At 31.9% G+C, this 16,447-nt stretch overlaps 2 protein-coding genes across 2 annotated transcripts in view; both read right to left on the reverse strand.

Moving 5' to 3' along the window:
* Positions 1-9,496, reverse strand: part of LOC119828394 (integrin beta-6-like) — a 33,870-nt gene extending 24,374 nt beyond the window's left edge. The window contains exon 1 of the mRNA XM_038350528.1: positions 9,195-9,496. Coding sequence (XP_038206456.1) covers positions 9,195-9,341 — 147 coding nt within the window. The 5' untranslated portion in view covers positions 9,342-9,496. The remainder of the gene's footprint in view (positions 1-9,194) is intronic.
* Positions 9,497-11,954: 2,458 nt separating this feature from the next.
* On the reverse strand, positions 11,955-16,306 carry LOC119831781 (integrin beta-PS-like). Its single transcript, XM_038355290.1, has 8 exons — positions 16,145-16,306; positions 15,160-15,554; positions 14,581-15,076; positions 14,149-14,489; positions 13,911-14,048; positions 13,625-13,799; positions 12,773-13,160; positions 11,955-12,421 (listed from the first exon to the last, which is right to left on the reverse strand). The coding sequence occupies exons 1-8, from the start codon at positions 16,268-16,270 to the stop codon at positions 12,204-12,206; spliced, it is 2,277 nt and encodes a 758-aa protein (XP_038211218.1). The 5' UTR covers positions 16,271-16,306; the 3' UTR covers positions 11,955-12,203.
* Between the last annotated feature and the right edge of the window lie 141 nt (positions 16,307-16,447).

The following is a 16,447-nucleotide window of genomic DNA, read 5'->3' on the forward strand; positions in this document are numbered from 1 at the left end:
GTAGCACAACAGCTTTTTTATAATAAACAAATTATAATAATTATCCACATGCTTGTTGTACATATTTTCACGACACGTTTTAAATGCAGCACTCGGATTTGTTGCAGAAATTTGTTTGTAAGTTTTTTTTTCTATGATATACTTACATAAAATATTTATAGTACTTAATTCTAAAGCAGCTTATTCTAAGAATAATGTTCAGATGCACAATCTATCTATTTCGAACATTGATGGTACCTATCGAGTGTCAGTCTGGTACGAGACCAGTTTTTTCGTGACGGCACTTAATCGCCATAATAAGAATAATTGCCAAATAGATTCGAGCCACGGCCAAAGATTGTCGGGCAATGCTTCATGTTTTTGTTGATGAATTGATTTGCTGATTGTGTTAAAATGTTTTAAACAACGTACCTAGCTCTGTAAGCTTTAGTAATAAATTATTTATAATTGATAGGTAAACAACACTTTTTTTTTAATTTTGTTATTAACCTTTTTCAATTTTAGTCCATTGCTATGGAACATTCCATACTGGATATATTAATTTTAGTAGTATGGAACTAACAAAAGCATTTATTTTTCCTTACTAGGAGTGTTCTAATCACAAACTAGTTTGAAACAAGTGATGAAATAAATAAATAAATAATGAAGGATTTTAATTGATTTTTTTTACTTAAAAAGAGTATATTTTTTCACAATTTTAAAAACTTATAGACATATAGAGGTGTATTAAATTGTACATATAATACGTTTAGTTTATTTTGTTTTATAGCCAAATTCAATCCAGACCGAACGACAAAAATAAAATATAAACAATAATATGTAATAATCCTATGCACAAACGTATATTATTAAAGAAATAAAATATCACGAGTTAAGTACATCTAGAAATAATCATTTTACTTACAAATGGAAAAGTCTGACTCTTAACAAAAAATGAAACAATTATCTAAATAAATATTAATTAAACTTTCCAAGATGGATTCCAGTTAGAAATGTGTTAGCGTTATCGAGCTGTTAACCTGGTTTGTTTTGAAAGTTAGGTTTAACCGTCCTTAATAGTATAAATCTTAACGTTATTTACTTTCCAATATGAAGTTTTTTAAATAATCGTTGTAAAAATAAAATCGTTTCGTATTACATTAAAGGCCAACTGTTGAAAATATTTAAAATACAAAAAACAATTTGTATTATGGAGTAGGAATTGATTTTAAGTACAAATATAAACAAAGGCATTTTAAGCTTTTCAGCAACCCTAATCATAAATTTGATTTAAAATTAGAGAGCACTTCACGATAAAACATTTCCGATGGTTGTAGAGTTCAAAGGTTGCTTAGTGTGAGAGCTTGCTTAGAAAAACATATGAATTTTTATAAATATCAGTGACAGAATTATTGAGAGATTATATTGAGTAACTTGGTCGGTGGACTACTTTTATTCTGTGGCCGGGTGAGCTAACATAATAGAGATTTTTGACCGAATTTAACTAGTGTTGTAATCGTAATTAAAATTCTTTGAACATCCATTTCATTGACAGTCAAAAAACCTTTTGACTCTTATTTTACTATATTATTTATTTTTATTAATTTGTATTCAACTTCATAAAACTTTTAAATAAAAAATCAAACATAAATGTTGATCACACTCTCTTTGTTCCAAATATACCGTAAGTTATATTTTATGCATTATTTCGAAGGGTTTTATAAGATCGAGTGTTTAGCGACCAGATGTTAAGTTTCCATAAAACAGTTTTTTATAACAATCACAGAATTTTTCTTGCGTTTGATTTAACGCGAGTATTATATTTGGAAATAACAGACTTGTAACGGATTTTAAAAGCGATTATACATTATATTATTAAACACCAAGTTTCGAACACTTAACAGCGAGCGTTGTACGGGGAGGCTGAAATAATGTAATGAATAAATCACGTTTAAAATCCGTTAAAAATGTTTAATTTCTAATCATCACAGAAATGTTGTGATTAATGAAATATCCTGAAAATTCGGCCTCCGTCTCAACCGAAATATCCAAAAAATAGGTATCAAGATCGTCTTGGTGACGTCGGGGTTAGGTTATGATATTCTTCATACTAATTGGATAAGATATAATATAGGACAATGAGCAGGCATATGTTACTTGCGAACACACTAAAAAGATCTGTGAACTGAAGCCACACAAACAAACGAACGAAAGTTCAAATTACTCATGTTGTAATACATTTAGCTGATACCTAAATACCTGGATTTTGTTGGCTTCTAGCCTAAGCGTCTAGTACCTATTCTATTCGTGAAAATAAAAGATTTAAGAATAGTTATTTCATATCTTTTTAGTACATAATTCTATCCTCCTAATCCTACTAATTCCTACTAATATTATAAATGCGAAAGTTTTTAAGGATGTGTGTGTGTTTGTTGCTCTTTCACGCAAATACAACTGAACCGGTTGCAATGAAATTTGGAACGTAGACAGCTGGACAACTGGAATAACATAACGGCAACTTTTCATCCCGATATTCGTACGGGATACGGACTTACGCGGGTGAAACCGCTGGGCGCAGCTAGTTATGTATTATTTATAGGGAACAAATACCTTTGTTATTTCAGGTCCTTTAATGTTTAATAACCTTATACTTGGTATTTTCTTGTGTTTGATTTTACGCGAGTATTATACATTTAAAAATTAAAAACTTTTTAACGGATTTTAAACGCGATTTATTCATTATATTATTAACCCGACGTTTCGAACACTTTACAGCGTGCGTGGTCAGTCTCCCCGTGACCACAAAGTTTTTAATTTCTAAACCTTATACTTTTTATCGTTTTGTTCTTTCAGAATACCACGTAAATATACGAATTTTTTTGAGTCTTTTAATTCCTGACTTCATTCATAATATATACTTTTGTGTTCTAAACTCCAACATATTTATAATGACCAACCACCAGACATATTTATAATGATTGAAAGTAGAAACTAGCTTGTATACTTCAACGATATGATGTTTTATAGGTGGTTTCGTAACTCTAGACGTAATAAAACACACTAATCACCACCACTTGGTTGTATAGATATTTGAAACCGGAATTTGCGACCACCCCTTTATAATAGGTATATTTTAATATACTTGACCCTTCGTTTGTCTGGAATCGACCACAATGACGGGCGGTTTTTTATAAATTTATTATATGTTTTGGTGAAGCATTTAATTGGGATAGTGTTTTGAAAATTGTTTATGAGTTAATGTAAATATAAATATATGGTTAATTTATTACTCTGTATATTATTATTTTTGGTTCTGATGAAAAATATTAGCATTATAATATTATAAATTACAATAGAATAATACATGGTATATACTATTTTGGGGAGTTATAAAAGTGCATGATATCTTATTTTTTTATGAGTGTATATAACGCCACAGCCTTCAACAATTTTATGAAATTACCGACACAATAAACACCTCTTATAAATATTTAAACCATAGTGATTTTACAATAAATTGATACTCATTACTCTTTTAAACGGCTACGTGTGGCACAATTTAAGTGAAATTTACACAATTTTCAATCAAAAGCAAACAGGTCAAAGGCGCTGTTGGAAATGCCAACATCAGTGTGGTAACACCACACCCGCACAATAATTACCAGCCCACAATAAATCATAACACAAGTAGGTTATTATCCTTAATCACTGAGCAAAAATACGTATTTGCTGAATCGGATATGTTGCAACTTAAAGTTCATGAAAAAGCGATTAAATAAAATAAAAGTCTTTACAAATGAAATACGTTTTAACGCTATTACGAAAGGTTATTTTAATGTGGTAATGTAGCATTAAAAAGGATTTTGTAATTTATGCTTTAATATCGCCGAAACGTTGTTTAATGATGTATAAATATGGAAATTTATATATCATCTTACTTCAACTTCATCTCTAAGACTGATGAATGATGTAGAAAAATTTTACCAAAACTCGAGTGTATATAAATATACAGTAGGTACAAAAAAGCAATCTACACTGAAAATGAAAAACGCTTCTAACTTCTAAACTATTTGGTTTCTTTAAACTCGGTATTTGGTTTCTAAAACTGCATATGAAGTTGACCGCATATAAAATCATGCAAGTTAATGTCCAAAACATAGCCGATTTGGGTTAGTGGGTTATTAATATTCCCCGTATCGGATGTGTGTGTTTCGATGATGTTTTCGCGCTAATTCGAAGTATACACGAGCGTTACATTGTATAGCTTCTGTAAACATACCTTAATGACGTTAATTGAGTAAAGAAATGTTACGGTGGAGATATTGTCTTGAGAACCTCCACTTAATATTTTGTCGACACATTGTGTTAGTGTTGTTTTAAGGAAAGTTTGTTGACGCATGCTTTATGTGTGTTATAATGAATACATAGAACACGCGACTTTCCACGCATAAACAGGACAAAGTATTAAACTATTACCCATATTTTCTTTGGAGAATGAATAAATAAGGAAAAATAGTAACCGTGGTAACGTATTGTATCATTTACAAAATGTTTACCATCTACTGTTTCAACATTTCGCGATGAACAATTAGCATTCCGACACGGCTTAATCGATTGTGGATTCATACAATATGGGTATAAATCGATACCTACGTTCAATTATTTTATGCAAATGCTGACTATGAACATTCATATCGGGGAGATGGCAACAAGCCAGCGGTTTATTCCTTTAAGTGACTCACTGAGAGCAATGATTTTATCAAAACAGATAAGTAATTATGGCGTAGGGCTACGTGTGCATGGGTAGTTCTATTGAAAGTTTAAGAGGTTTTAGACGGTGCGTACTATGTTATGATTTGCGGATACCGTAGTCCAAGATATTTTATCCATTTATAATGCAATTTGGAAAAATGATTTTAAATAAGATACTGGACCCAACAAACATGTTATCAACAACTCTGTTTTTTGGCATATAATCTCTATATACAAAAATGATTTAGTCTTTTTTCCTTCCGAATAAGCTATTATTTAATATAATGTAATTTTACGCTCTAATAGAATATTCAGCCATTAATAATGATTTAAAAAACCATTAGCAAGACTATAGATTAAGTTATGAGGTAAAACCAAGAGGTTCGATGAAACAAGACAGGATATTGGGAAATGGGGTTACTCAGGAAATTTCTGTATCGATCCACTTCAGGGAACCACTTCTCCTGATTGTGTAGACTCATCATTATGCCAGTTATTTTGCAGGATTATCTATTTATTTTGGTCAACGATTCGATAAAAAATCATATTTCATGAATCGTTAAATAAGTGTCTGATAAACTCTCATCATACGTTCGTCCTGTTATGAATAGAAGTATGAATAATTTTTTCATACATCAACCCCGGTAAAAAGCAAAATAAACGGTGAAGGAAAACATCGTGAGGAAACCGGCATGTCAAAGAATCAAAAGTTCGACGACATGTGACATCTGCCAACCCGCACTTGGCCAGCGTGGTGGATTATGGCCTGAACCCTCATAGGAGGCCTGTGTCCCAGCAATGGGAACATGTATGGGCTGATGATGATGAACCTCGGCAATCAGTTTCATCTTGCAACATCCTAATTTCACACAATTACTACGCTTATGTAAGAATTAGCCAGTCCATTAGAGCTAACCTATTAGATGGTCAGGTTCATACTACTGAATTGCAATTAACATTGTTATGCAAGCGAATGTACACTTTACTGTACTCACAATACTGTAATTGCTTATAACCAAATATTTGTAGCCACACTTCGACGGTGAAAAATGGCCAATTGAGGTCAATGGCTTGCACGTAGTTTGTTTAGCTATAGGTCAGTTTTCGTAATCATATATGTATAATTGAAGAGTAAAAATGATAATATGATGTTATAAGGTACAAATTTCCATATGATTTTGCTGTTACTTTGTATAATTATATCGATAACTTGTAAATACTTTTCAAATTTAAAATTATTAAACAATATTAGTTGAAGATTTTATTTCGCCGTTACATTATAGTAAAGCGCACAATTTCAAATTATCAAAAAAAAATATCTATTAGAATGTAGCCCTTAAGTTACAATTCGGTTTTACCCCGGAAGGTTATAATTTATCGAAAAATAATGCGTTAAATTGTAGAAGTTTGCTAAGGATCAATATTTTTCGACAGATCATCATCAGACAATCTCGCGAAATATATTATTTTAGGTTGGCATAACATTATATGAACGGAACCTTTTGTTACTAACCACGTATAACTTTCTATCTGTAAACAAATATTATCATAGGAAATAAATTATATCATATTTCCGCGTTTTATCTTATGACACGAAGTTCAATTTTGAATTAAACTTTTACGATACAAATAATGTGCCTTATTATTAAAATACTATATATTTACTAGCTGCGCCCCGCGGTTTCACCCGCGTAAGTCCGTATCCCGTAGGAATATCGGGATAAAAAATAGATGTTGGCCGATTCTCAGACCTACCCAATATGCTTACCAAATTTCAGAGGAATCGGTCAAGCCGTTTCGGAGGAGTATGGCAACAAAAACTGTGACACGAGAATTTTATATATTAAGAAGATATATCGCATGAATTTTTTTAAAAGTCGTTTCTAATTTTCTTTGTGTTTTTAACAAATCATAACAGATTTAAAAGGTACATGAAATAATACACAGAAGTAATTATGGCAATTATATTTAAATTAATGTGATTCGAAATGTCGTTACGATAATATCAGATAAGTGTAGTTATCAAATAGCTAGTCATTAACCCAATCTTGTATCACTGGTTCGTTAGTAAACAAGGAATAGAATCTTTAAATTGTTACCGTTTCCGATAATTGTTTGTTAGCTTTTATAAAGTACCGTACGCTCGTCCCGGCTCCGCCCCGACATCAAGATTCCCTTTTATCCCAAGGGAGCATTTAATCGGGATAAGAAGTGTGACCCAAATCAGCCCATACCCTGTCTGTATACCAAATTACATCAAAATTCGTTCAGTAGTTTCAGTGTGTTTGACGGACAAACAAACAAACTTTCACATTTATAACATTAGTGTGAAGTGTGGTTGCACCTATTGAAATTCTCGAGGATTAAACTTTATTGGTTCTAATGTTTTTTAACTATATACCTAGATACTACAACTTTTATAATAACTTAGAAGAATCATCATCATCAGCTCATACATGTTTCCATTGCAAGGGCGCGGACCTCATATGAGGTATAAGGGAAATAGGTAGTGAAATTATAAGCTTTAGATTTCTATTAAACCTAGTCTTTATGTTGGTAAAACAATACTTCACGATACTCATAAATATAATAAAATGCGAATCTAGGTTATGTACTAATGAACTCAGACTATAAATCACGGTTTTATCTTTCGTCATTAATTTAAATTCGAATTTTTTAAAGCACATATTACCTGGAATGCAGAAAACTAACTGACTACTAGCATACTGATAACAATCAAGAGATTCTACTAGTATTTTAGCTTAAGGATTAAAAAAAAAATAGAAATGAGAATATTGTATGCAATTAAGGACTAAATCATCCGACTGATTGGGGATTTAACGATTAATTGCGTATCGTATCGTTCATTGACATTGGGATTAACTAAGAGAAAATTGTTGTTGCTGTTTCCTTCCATATCGATTATTATTATAATTTTTCAACAAGAAATGCCTATTTCTTAGGTAAACCTAAATGTATGTATACATTTAAATATTACCAATATTGCAATCTGAGAGCTCACTCTTGTTAGCTGTTTGTAACCGTCTATACGCTTGCTTCTTTTTAGTAAATCAGTAATAAAAAATGTTTTACACAAAGTTTGGGCAGTAACACATACATGTATATAAATAAATTATAATTTTAGCTGGATATAGATGCCCCACTATAAGAACACGACTCAATTGCGATCATGCAATGGCATTCCGTTCCCATAGGAATTATCCATTGCAAGTTGCAACTACGACCTCTATACACAGGCACCTATATAAATATTTCAATACCGAACGTACATAAAGCAATATTTATATTTTAAAATCTATAACCTAAACAAAAGAATAATGACGCATAAGGTCCGAATAGTTTTTATTCGGCATCCAATGGGATAAATTTTCTTTTGTTTGCGTATTACTAGGACAAAACTTGTACAGGGGGAAATTTAAAATGAGCGCGGCTTGTAAGATAATAAGAAAGGCATAAAAGAAAAGGTTCAACCGTCTTTCGCCGATTCATACAAAAAAATAAAGATCAATTGTGCACTTGACCATCGGTACATCAGCTTATTGACTCAATTGTTTCCTTCCGTTCGTTTGGATAATCTTTTTTTCTTAAATAGCAACCGTATAATTGACAAGTTTTCTTTTTATGGTCACAATAGACAAGATAACACTTTTCATTAATATAGTATAGATACTAGTATTGTATTATCTGTGGTATCATCAGTTGGAGTAGTTTCTAGTAATCATCAATTATTTACATATTTTTCTGTTTGTGGATACGATAGAATAGTGAGCGTATTTATAAGTAAGCCAACATATTGTTCTATCAATAAAGACTATTGTGCATCGCAGAATAATTGAAGAGCGGAAAGTTAAAAAATGTTATTTTGAAAATGCGTATTATAATTAATTTCGCAGCTGTAAATAAAGAAATAAGATATTACTACAGATATATAAATTTAAATAAAGACTTTCCGGAAAAGGGAAATTTTAATTCTGATTACGAAATTTTTCAATGGTAAAAGGTCATTAATAATTCTCAAGTAGAGTTTCGGAAATAGAGAATTTGATCTGATGAATACAGAATTGTAACATAGTCCTATCTCAATAACTGCGTCTACCAATTTATTTTATCTCCAATATGCTGGATTGATTCAAATCGAATTTTTAGATTAATTATTATCAACGCTGATGACTTATTAGAACCCACAAATATGGTCATGTTTAGATATAAGTTTGCGATAACCATCCGTGAATCAGTTTACATAATATTGTCACGTAGTTATCAAGCAGAATAGATGTATAAAACCAATAACTTATCTACAATGCAACACAAAGTAGCCTGACAAATTAATTATTTGCTTTTAACAGTTGATCTGCTGCAAAATATGTAAATTTCCGTGAAATGCAATAAGTACTTACCCACATTTTAAGCGGTTGTAATTAATGAGATATAAATAAACTTACTTCATTAGGATCGTTGCACCAGTGGCCAGCACATCGAATGCATTCGTCACAATTCCGTATATTTCCAATATTCGAACAGTCACGATAACTTGCAAAAATCTCCTGACTCGAAAAAAGCGTTAGCACAACCAACCACACTACCGCCATTTTTGCTTTTTTATTTAACGCGCACCGTTTGAATTCTCAAAAATCACTTTCGAACTCCAATAAAAATCGAAGTCGTATTCAAACTGTCGCGTTCGAAATTCAAATAAGAATACGCGCGAACCGAAGCGCGTTTGGTCACAGACTACAAGATTGTGAGTAGTGACTACGCGACATCGTTAACTGCATCAGATGGGATGAATCATCGGGTTGCGTTGAGAAAAATTCGCGGAAATTGCTTTTTCTCAATAGCGATTCGCGGGTATTTGTAAGGGTATAGTGCGCCTTTTCGGGGTCCTAATTTATCGATAATTAAGTTTTATTTTTTACAGTATAAATAAAAAAACATGGTTCCGATTAATATATGTATATATTTAAATATTTAAATTATAAAAAACATGTTTTTTTTTAACTCTGGAAAATTGTATAACATTCAAACCAGAAAAAATAAGAACGTAACAATTAAACTTAATATTTTGTGATATAAAATCAAATTTTAACATACTATGAACAGCAATTGACAATAATAAAACCATGTCATTTTGTTTATATTATATCGACTTTTTGACCACAAAAGAATATACGTTGGATATACGATATAAATATATCTGCACACTATGTGCAGTTTGATCGAAGTTAAAAGATAGGATAGGTTTTATTATTTCAATTACGCTTAATGATTCCTCGGGTGGAGACGGGGCGTGCAACTAGAAATTTCTATAAATAAACAAAGCCCATACAAATTTTCATCTCCTACTTCAACCCCTATATTTCAAGATTAAATATTTTGTCCATCCCCAAGGCAACTTCATTTATATAATTTCTTTTGTGTATACTTTATGTCTGCTACGTTTCCACGCAAAAACTGCGAAACCAATTGTAATAAAACGGATGTTATGAGACATACAAAGGCAGACAGACCGAGAAAATTAACTGAAATAAATTATATAGAGCCAACATATTAGATATAGTGGGTTCTAATGAGAAAATTTTGTAACGAAATAAAATTCATATATTAAAATGATCATTAACGTTATCTACGATATCTGTTACTGCACCGATTTGAATAGAAATTTGTCTAGTTCATTTACCAGTCATCTGAGAACTTTTAACTATTTTCTTAACTAAAAATTGCAGCATTTTCAATATGAGTATGCTGCAACTATTGTTTATATAATCAGTACAAGCGGTCCGCCCCGGCTTCGCCCATACATGGTACATATATAGCCTAAAGCCTTCCTCAATAAATGGGCTATCTAACACTGAAAGAATTTTTCGAACCAGTAGTTTCTGAGACTAGTGCATTCAAACAAACAAACTCTTCAGCTTTATAATATTAGTATAGATTTTAAGCTAGCAGTATCACATTTATACCCCATAGCAATCTGTCAAATAATTGTAAGCGATCCAGTAGTTCTTGAGATTAGCACGATATTAAAACAAACAAATAAACACTTCAGCTTTATGTTGTCAAATAATATATGTTACATTAACACTGCACAGTAGTTTTTGCTCTAATCATTGTAGAAGGCGTCATTAATTAATTAAATTATTTATATTGAAGAAATGAAGCAAAATTGCATCAATGCTAAATCATTTACAATAACCACTTTTCCACAAAAACTGTCAAAATCTTTTTTAATGACAAAAACATTTTTGACTACATTATGTACAAATGTGGTATTGAATGACTTGATGAGCGAATGACTTTTAATTATTGTAACATTGAATAAAAAACAAAAAATAGAGTCAAAGCTTCTACTGCAGTATTCTACGTCAGTGTTTTGTAGGTGTCATGATTCGCTTTTGATGTTCAGTTTATTCGATTTATTATTTACATTTTTCATATCATTCGTGTATTCAACTCATATTGTTAGGTCTAATTTGACGATGTATTCTTTTGTATAGGTTGACGGCGTTGCGTCCGAGGGATCCACAACCGCATATCGCGTATTGCTTCAGGTCAGTGTTAGTACAGATCTGACCGAGGAATCTGCTTTACTGAGTAGAATCGGACTCCACTTATTATGAAACCTTTTCATCGTTATATACGGCGCGATGCAACGCGCTTCGTTTGCGTGATCTAGCAATTTGTTGCCTGTACAAGAATTTCAGGCGCAAAATTTTATTTATTTTTGTGCATCTTGCTTATAAGATATCTTGCGAGTTTTGTGATTATTAATTAAGTAATCTAAATTGTTTTTAAAACTAAAAATAAGTTATTAAGTATAGAACTGCAAACGGCTCCATCTACCGAGTGGTGATTGAAACACAAAAAAAATTGGATGTGTTTCAAAATGGTTCCTTTGGAAAATAATAATATTTTTTATAAAGGCATTGTAATTTAGTATTACAAGCAGAATAAATAATTAAAAAAACTGGTGCAACTCTTTAACCATTAACATCCTTAGTGTTATAATATTTTAGTGTTTTTTAAGATCAGTGCCACCTATCGGTGTAGAGAATTAACTTTTTAAGCGGCTTAACTTTTCTAGTAGACAACTACTATACCGTACCACAGATTTTAGATTTGACAGCACGTTCTTTTTTTGAACTTGCATATAGACAATAAAACAAATTAATACATTGAATAATATTATTTAATGCTTTGTCCGTACATCAATGTATGTTTGTCAATGGTTATAAAAAAATATGATTTCTTTCGTAACATTAGACAGTCTTAAAGTACTTTATAGTTTTTATAGTTACTTGTAACCTAAAAACTAAAATTGTTAGACACTAAAAAAACTGCGTCAATTTCACGTGGAGCTTTAATTAATAATTGAAATTCATATTTCAATCATTCTATAAATGAATAAAATTTAATAATGATAAACAATATAATACTGAAGATTTATATTACTTTTAAAATACAGAATTTTTCCTAAATGCCGGATTACGGTATGTCAAAGATGCAGATTCGTAGAATGGATTTTCGCACTTCACAGCTTCAGATTGATTTTTCAATTCATTAAGAAACCTTTCGTATTCTCGCTTGTCACGGGCGTTAGAAATGCATTTCCAGAGGCAAATCGTTCCTATGCCTATAGCCAGTATGGTAGCTAAAACGCCTCCCCCAAACACTTAAAACAACAAAATATTATTAAAGTGTCTTCTTTATCAATCAATATAATTTTATTACTAACTAGCTGCGCCCTGCGGTTTTATCCGCGTAAGTCCGTATCCACTATCTCTATCCACTATCGGAATATCGATAAAAAGTTGCCTATATGTCATTCTAGTTGTCCAGCTGTCTACGTACCAAATTTCATTGCAATCGGTTCAGTAGTTTTTGCGTGAAAGAGTAACAAACACACACACATATCCTTACAAACTTTCGCATTTATAATATTAGTAGAATTAGTAGGATATAGTCGGATAGGATAAGATACGATTTAATTTTTATACTAATTATAACTAGAGAAAAAACTTACTGTAATAACTTTTCGCACAATTCATTTCAGATAGAACAATAATATCAATACCGTATCGATTCATAGCGTATCGATAACCAAATTTCATTTCGCATCCGACTAACACAGCCACATCGGGACATATGGCCCACGAATTTTCATCAGTTATATGTTTGACCACTGTGACGTTAAAGTCACTGCAATCGGTACATTCAGTACTATTTCCTCTCTCTCTACTGCATATTGCGCAGGATTCAAGTATGTTACATTGAGAGCTGTGGCACGTGTTTCGGTTATTGTCACAGGGCAGAACTGTGCAGCGGTTGTCTTGTTCGCTCCTCGCGTCCCATGCAGCGATGGGGTTGCAATCGCATTTACCGCAGTTACAATAACCACGCTCATTGCAGATCTGAAAGGCAAGATTAAAGTTTGCCAATTGTTCTGTATCGTGCTAAAACCTAAACTAAATGTTCTCATGAACCGTCACGAGTATTTCCGCTCATTCAAATAATTCAATGTTCATATCAAACTCAAATTCGAACATGTATTTATTTGATTAGACTTCTTATAGAATCACTATTAAATCATCATAATATAGTTTAAGCATTTACCACCGGTTCAGAAAGCAATTTCTACAGAGAAGAGCCGGCAAGAAACTTTGTGGTTATTTATTTATTTTTCGTTTAAAATGTCAATAGTATATTTCTACATATTTTACATATGTAATATGTAAAGTACAAAGTACAAAGTAAAATGTACTGTAGTTCTTAAGCGACAAAATTCCATGGATTTTCCGTATCATTAGGTATAACACCATGTATTATATAATATTACTGTCCCAAATTATAGTGACATTGTAATACAGCATCTTACTGTATCACCAGTGGTACATCCGGCCGATGAGGTGGCGCAGTTACATGTGTCACCAGTCCAGCCCTGAACACAGCTGCATTTTCCACAATTGCAGTCCCCTTTATCGGAACAGAGGGCGTTGTTTTCCCCCCTCGGGCAACTATCCTTGTTACATTCACAGAATCGTCCCTCAAACCTGTAAAAGCATATGTGAGTCTAAGAAAATTGTATTGCTGTATGTAGCATATTCATAGGATGTTAAATATTAAATAATGTCTTAAAAAATAATGGAGCGAAAAATGTATACCTATTTCTACAAACACACATTCCGCATTTACATATTCCATGTCCACTGCAATCAATTGTTGAATTTGGTGCCTTGCATATTGTTTTATCATAATATGATGTTGAATTACTTGATGAACATTGACATTTATCTCCCCAGCTAAAAAATATTTACGTAAATGAAAATTATACAAAATATTATGTTCCTTATTCAGTACTTTAATTTTATTAGACTTGTATTAGAAATTATATTAACTTACTTTGTTCCCCTACACTCGCAAATGCCACATGTTTTATCGCCGTTATGTGAACACATTTTTGAATTCACTTCTCGCTCACAGTTACACGTGCTTATTATATTAATGTCAAGATTTAATTTTTCTTTAATACCTTCCACGACTATATCGATTGTCATATTTTTTATATTGTTATCATATTGTAATAATTCAATCGTTGCATTTATGTTCATTATTTGGTTTTGTTTGACTATACACTGGTCGTTATTGTTTGTTGTTACACAATCCGGGTCGGTTGTTATTTTAAACAGGTGCCGATACTTTCTTTTCATGTTTATGTTTATTTTTAAATTACTAGTTATATCCTGGAATAAAGATTTAATATTAATTCAGGAGCCTGTGTATCATTTAACTTATTTGCTAGAGAACATAGAAGGACATTTGACTGGAACTAACCTCGTAAATTGATCTCAGAATGTTGACAATTTCATTATCGTACGTGGTTATCCGCGATCCTCTGATGTTATTGCTCAAATCTTTATAGAGATTATACATGTCTTCAGTGACAGCAAATATGATCGTTATTTGTTCGTTCGATGCCAAATTGTTTATAAGGCTGATAGACGGGTAATCCATTTCCAGTTCCTTCGTATAAACGTTATCTTTCGTATAGCATTTACCATCGTTGGGTTTTGTTATACCCGCCCACTGACCGTCTCCTGCAGCATGAAATGGGCCTCCGGTGAGAACAACTATAATTTTTCTCGATTCATTCCGCCAACCAATTTGACCTTTACACACAATTACTTGTGCAAGTGCATCTAAAGTCCCTTCTTGCTCGTCATGATTCATTCCGAATGGTGTATCATTCACGATTTTTCGGAACAGTTCAAAATTATCGACTAATTTCAAATGATTTTTAAAGGAATATGTTAATGTACTATTTATTGTTCTGAAAGAATAAATATCAATGCATTATAATACAATTTCAAGTGGGTGTGAGAAGTCAAGAAAATCAAAATGTAATTATCTCACTGTGTAAACGGTAAAGCGTTTTTATCCACAAATGTTCCCATGCCCAAAAATACATTTTTAGTTATGGTTTTCATCATATTATATATGTTTTCACTTTGATAAGCTGTTCTCTCTTTTATCAATTTCATTGATATCGATCCATCCATTAAGAAGTAGAGGTCTACCGGGTAGTCACTTATACTTTTAAATGAGAAATTAAAAGGTAAGGGTTGGCCCGCTCTCAAATCTACTTTCATCTTCTGAGGTTTCATTTGAATAATATGGCCACTATCTGAAGTGAAGTTTAAATTCTGTTCAATTGTATGTGAGTTAAGAGGATTGATCCTCTTCGTTATATCTAAGCACCAGTTATTGAGGTCCCCAGTGTTTGATTTGCATCGATCTGTAACGTTATCCTGGAAGGAAGCAGAATATTATAATCAACTAGGCTCAGCCCACCCGCACTTTTATCGCGCCTAGCCAGCTCCAGTATGTTATTTCTTTAAATAACTTAGTGTAATTAACAAATGTGATATTTAAAATAACTATAATTAAAAAAATATCGTAAAAGAGAACAGGGAAAATGCTTTCATAGTTTTTTAATAGTTTTAATAATTCTAAAATGCTTGCGGACGCAATAGGCGCACGTCCCGCCTCTGCAGGAATTACCTTTTCTAGTAAGTTCTTCAATATTTTTTTTTCGAAAATATTATTCTAATACAAGCAAAGACAAAACTAATAAACAAAAAAAGACATTAAAATCTTATAGTGCACCTAACACGACTACAAAAATAGATAAAAACACAAGTCTCAAAGTCGTACCAAATTTCATCGAAATCGGTTCAACCGTTCTTGAGATGTAAATAGTGTTTCTAACACACACAGAAATATAAAGATTTGAACATGGATGATAAGCTAAACTGCGAACATAATATTTATAATACTGATCGCTTTGTTATCGAAGAAAAGGGGTTAATATCATAAAGTATAAAGAAGTCTTATTTACCATTGAACACCAGATGCAATCGTATGATTGCCTTATACATTTCTCGCATGTTTCCTGATTTTCGCAGACATCAAGTGAGTACGATTTTTTTAATAATATCACCACAATAAAAAGGATCACGTTCATTTTAAATAAAATGTCATTTGATTCACGCCCTACTCTGAACTAATCTACAAAATTTCCTGGTATAATAATTATTTGCATGCAGGAAAATGGTTAAGTTCTATTTTGAACGTCATGTTTATTATATGTATTTCATGTTTATTATATGTGGGTATTTATCTTAAACACGTTTTAGTTAAA

The sequence above is a fragment of the Zerene cesonia genome, chromosome 1 (assembly GCF_012273895.1).
Source record: "Zerene cesonia ecotype Mississippi chromosome 1, Zerene_cesonia_1.1, whole genome shotgun sequence".
Lineage (NCBI taxonomy): Eukaryota > Metazoa > Arthropoda > Insecta > Lepidoptera > Pieridae > Zerene > Zerene cesonia.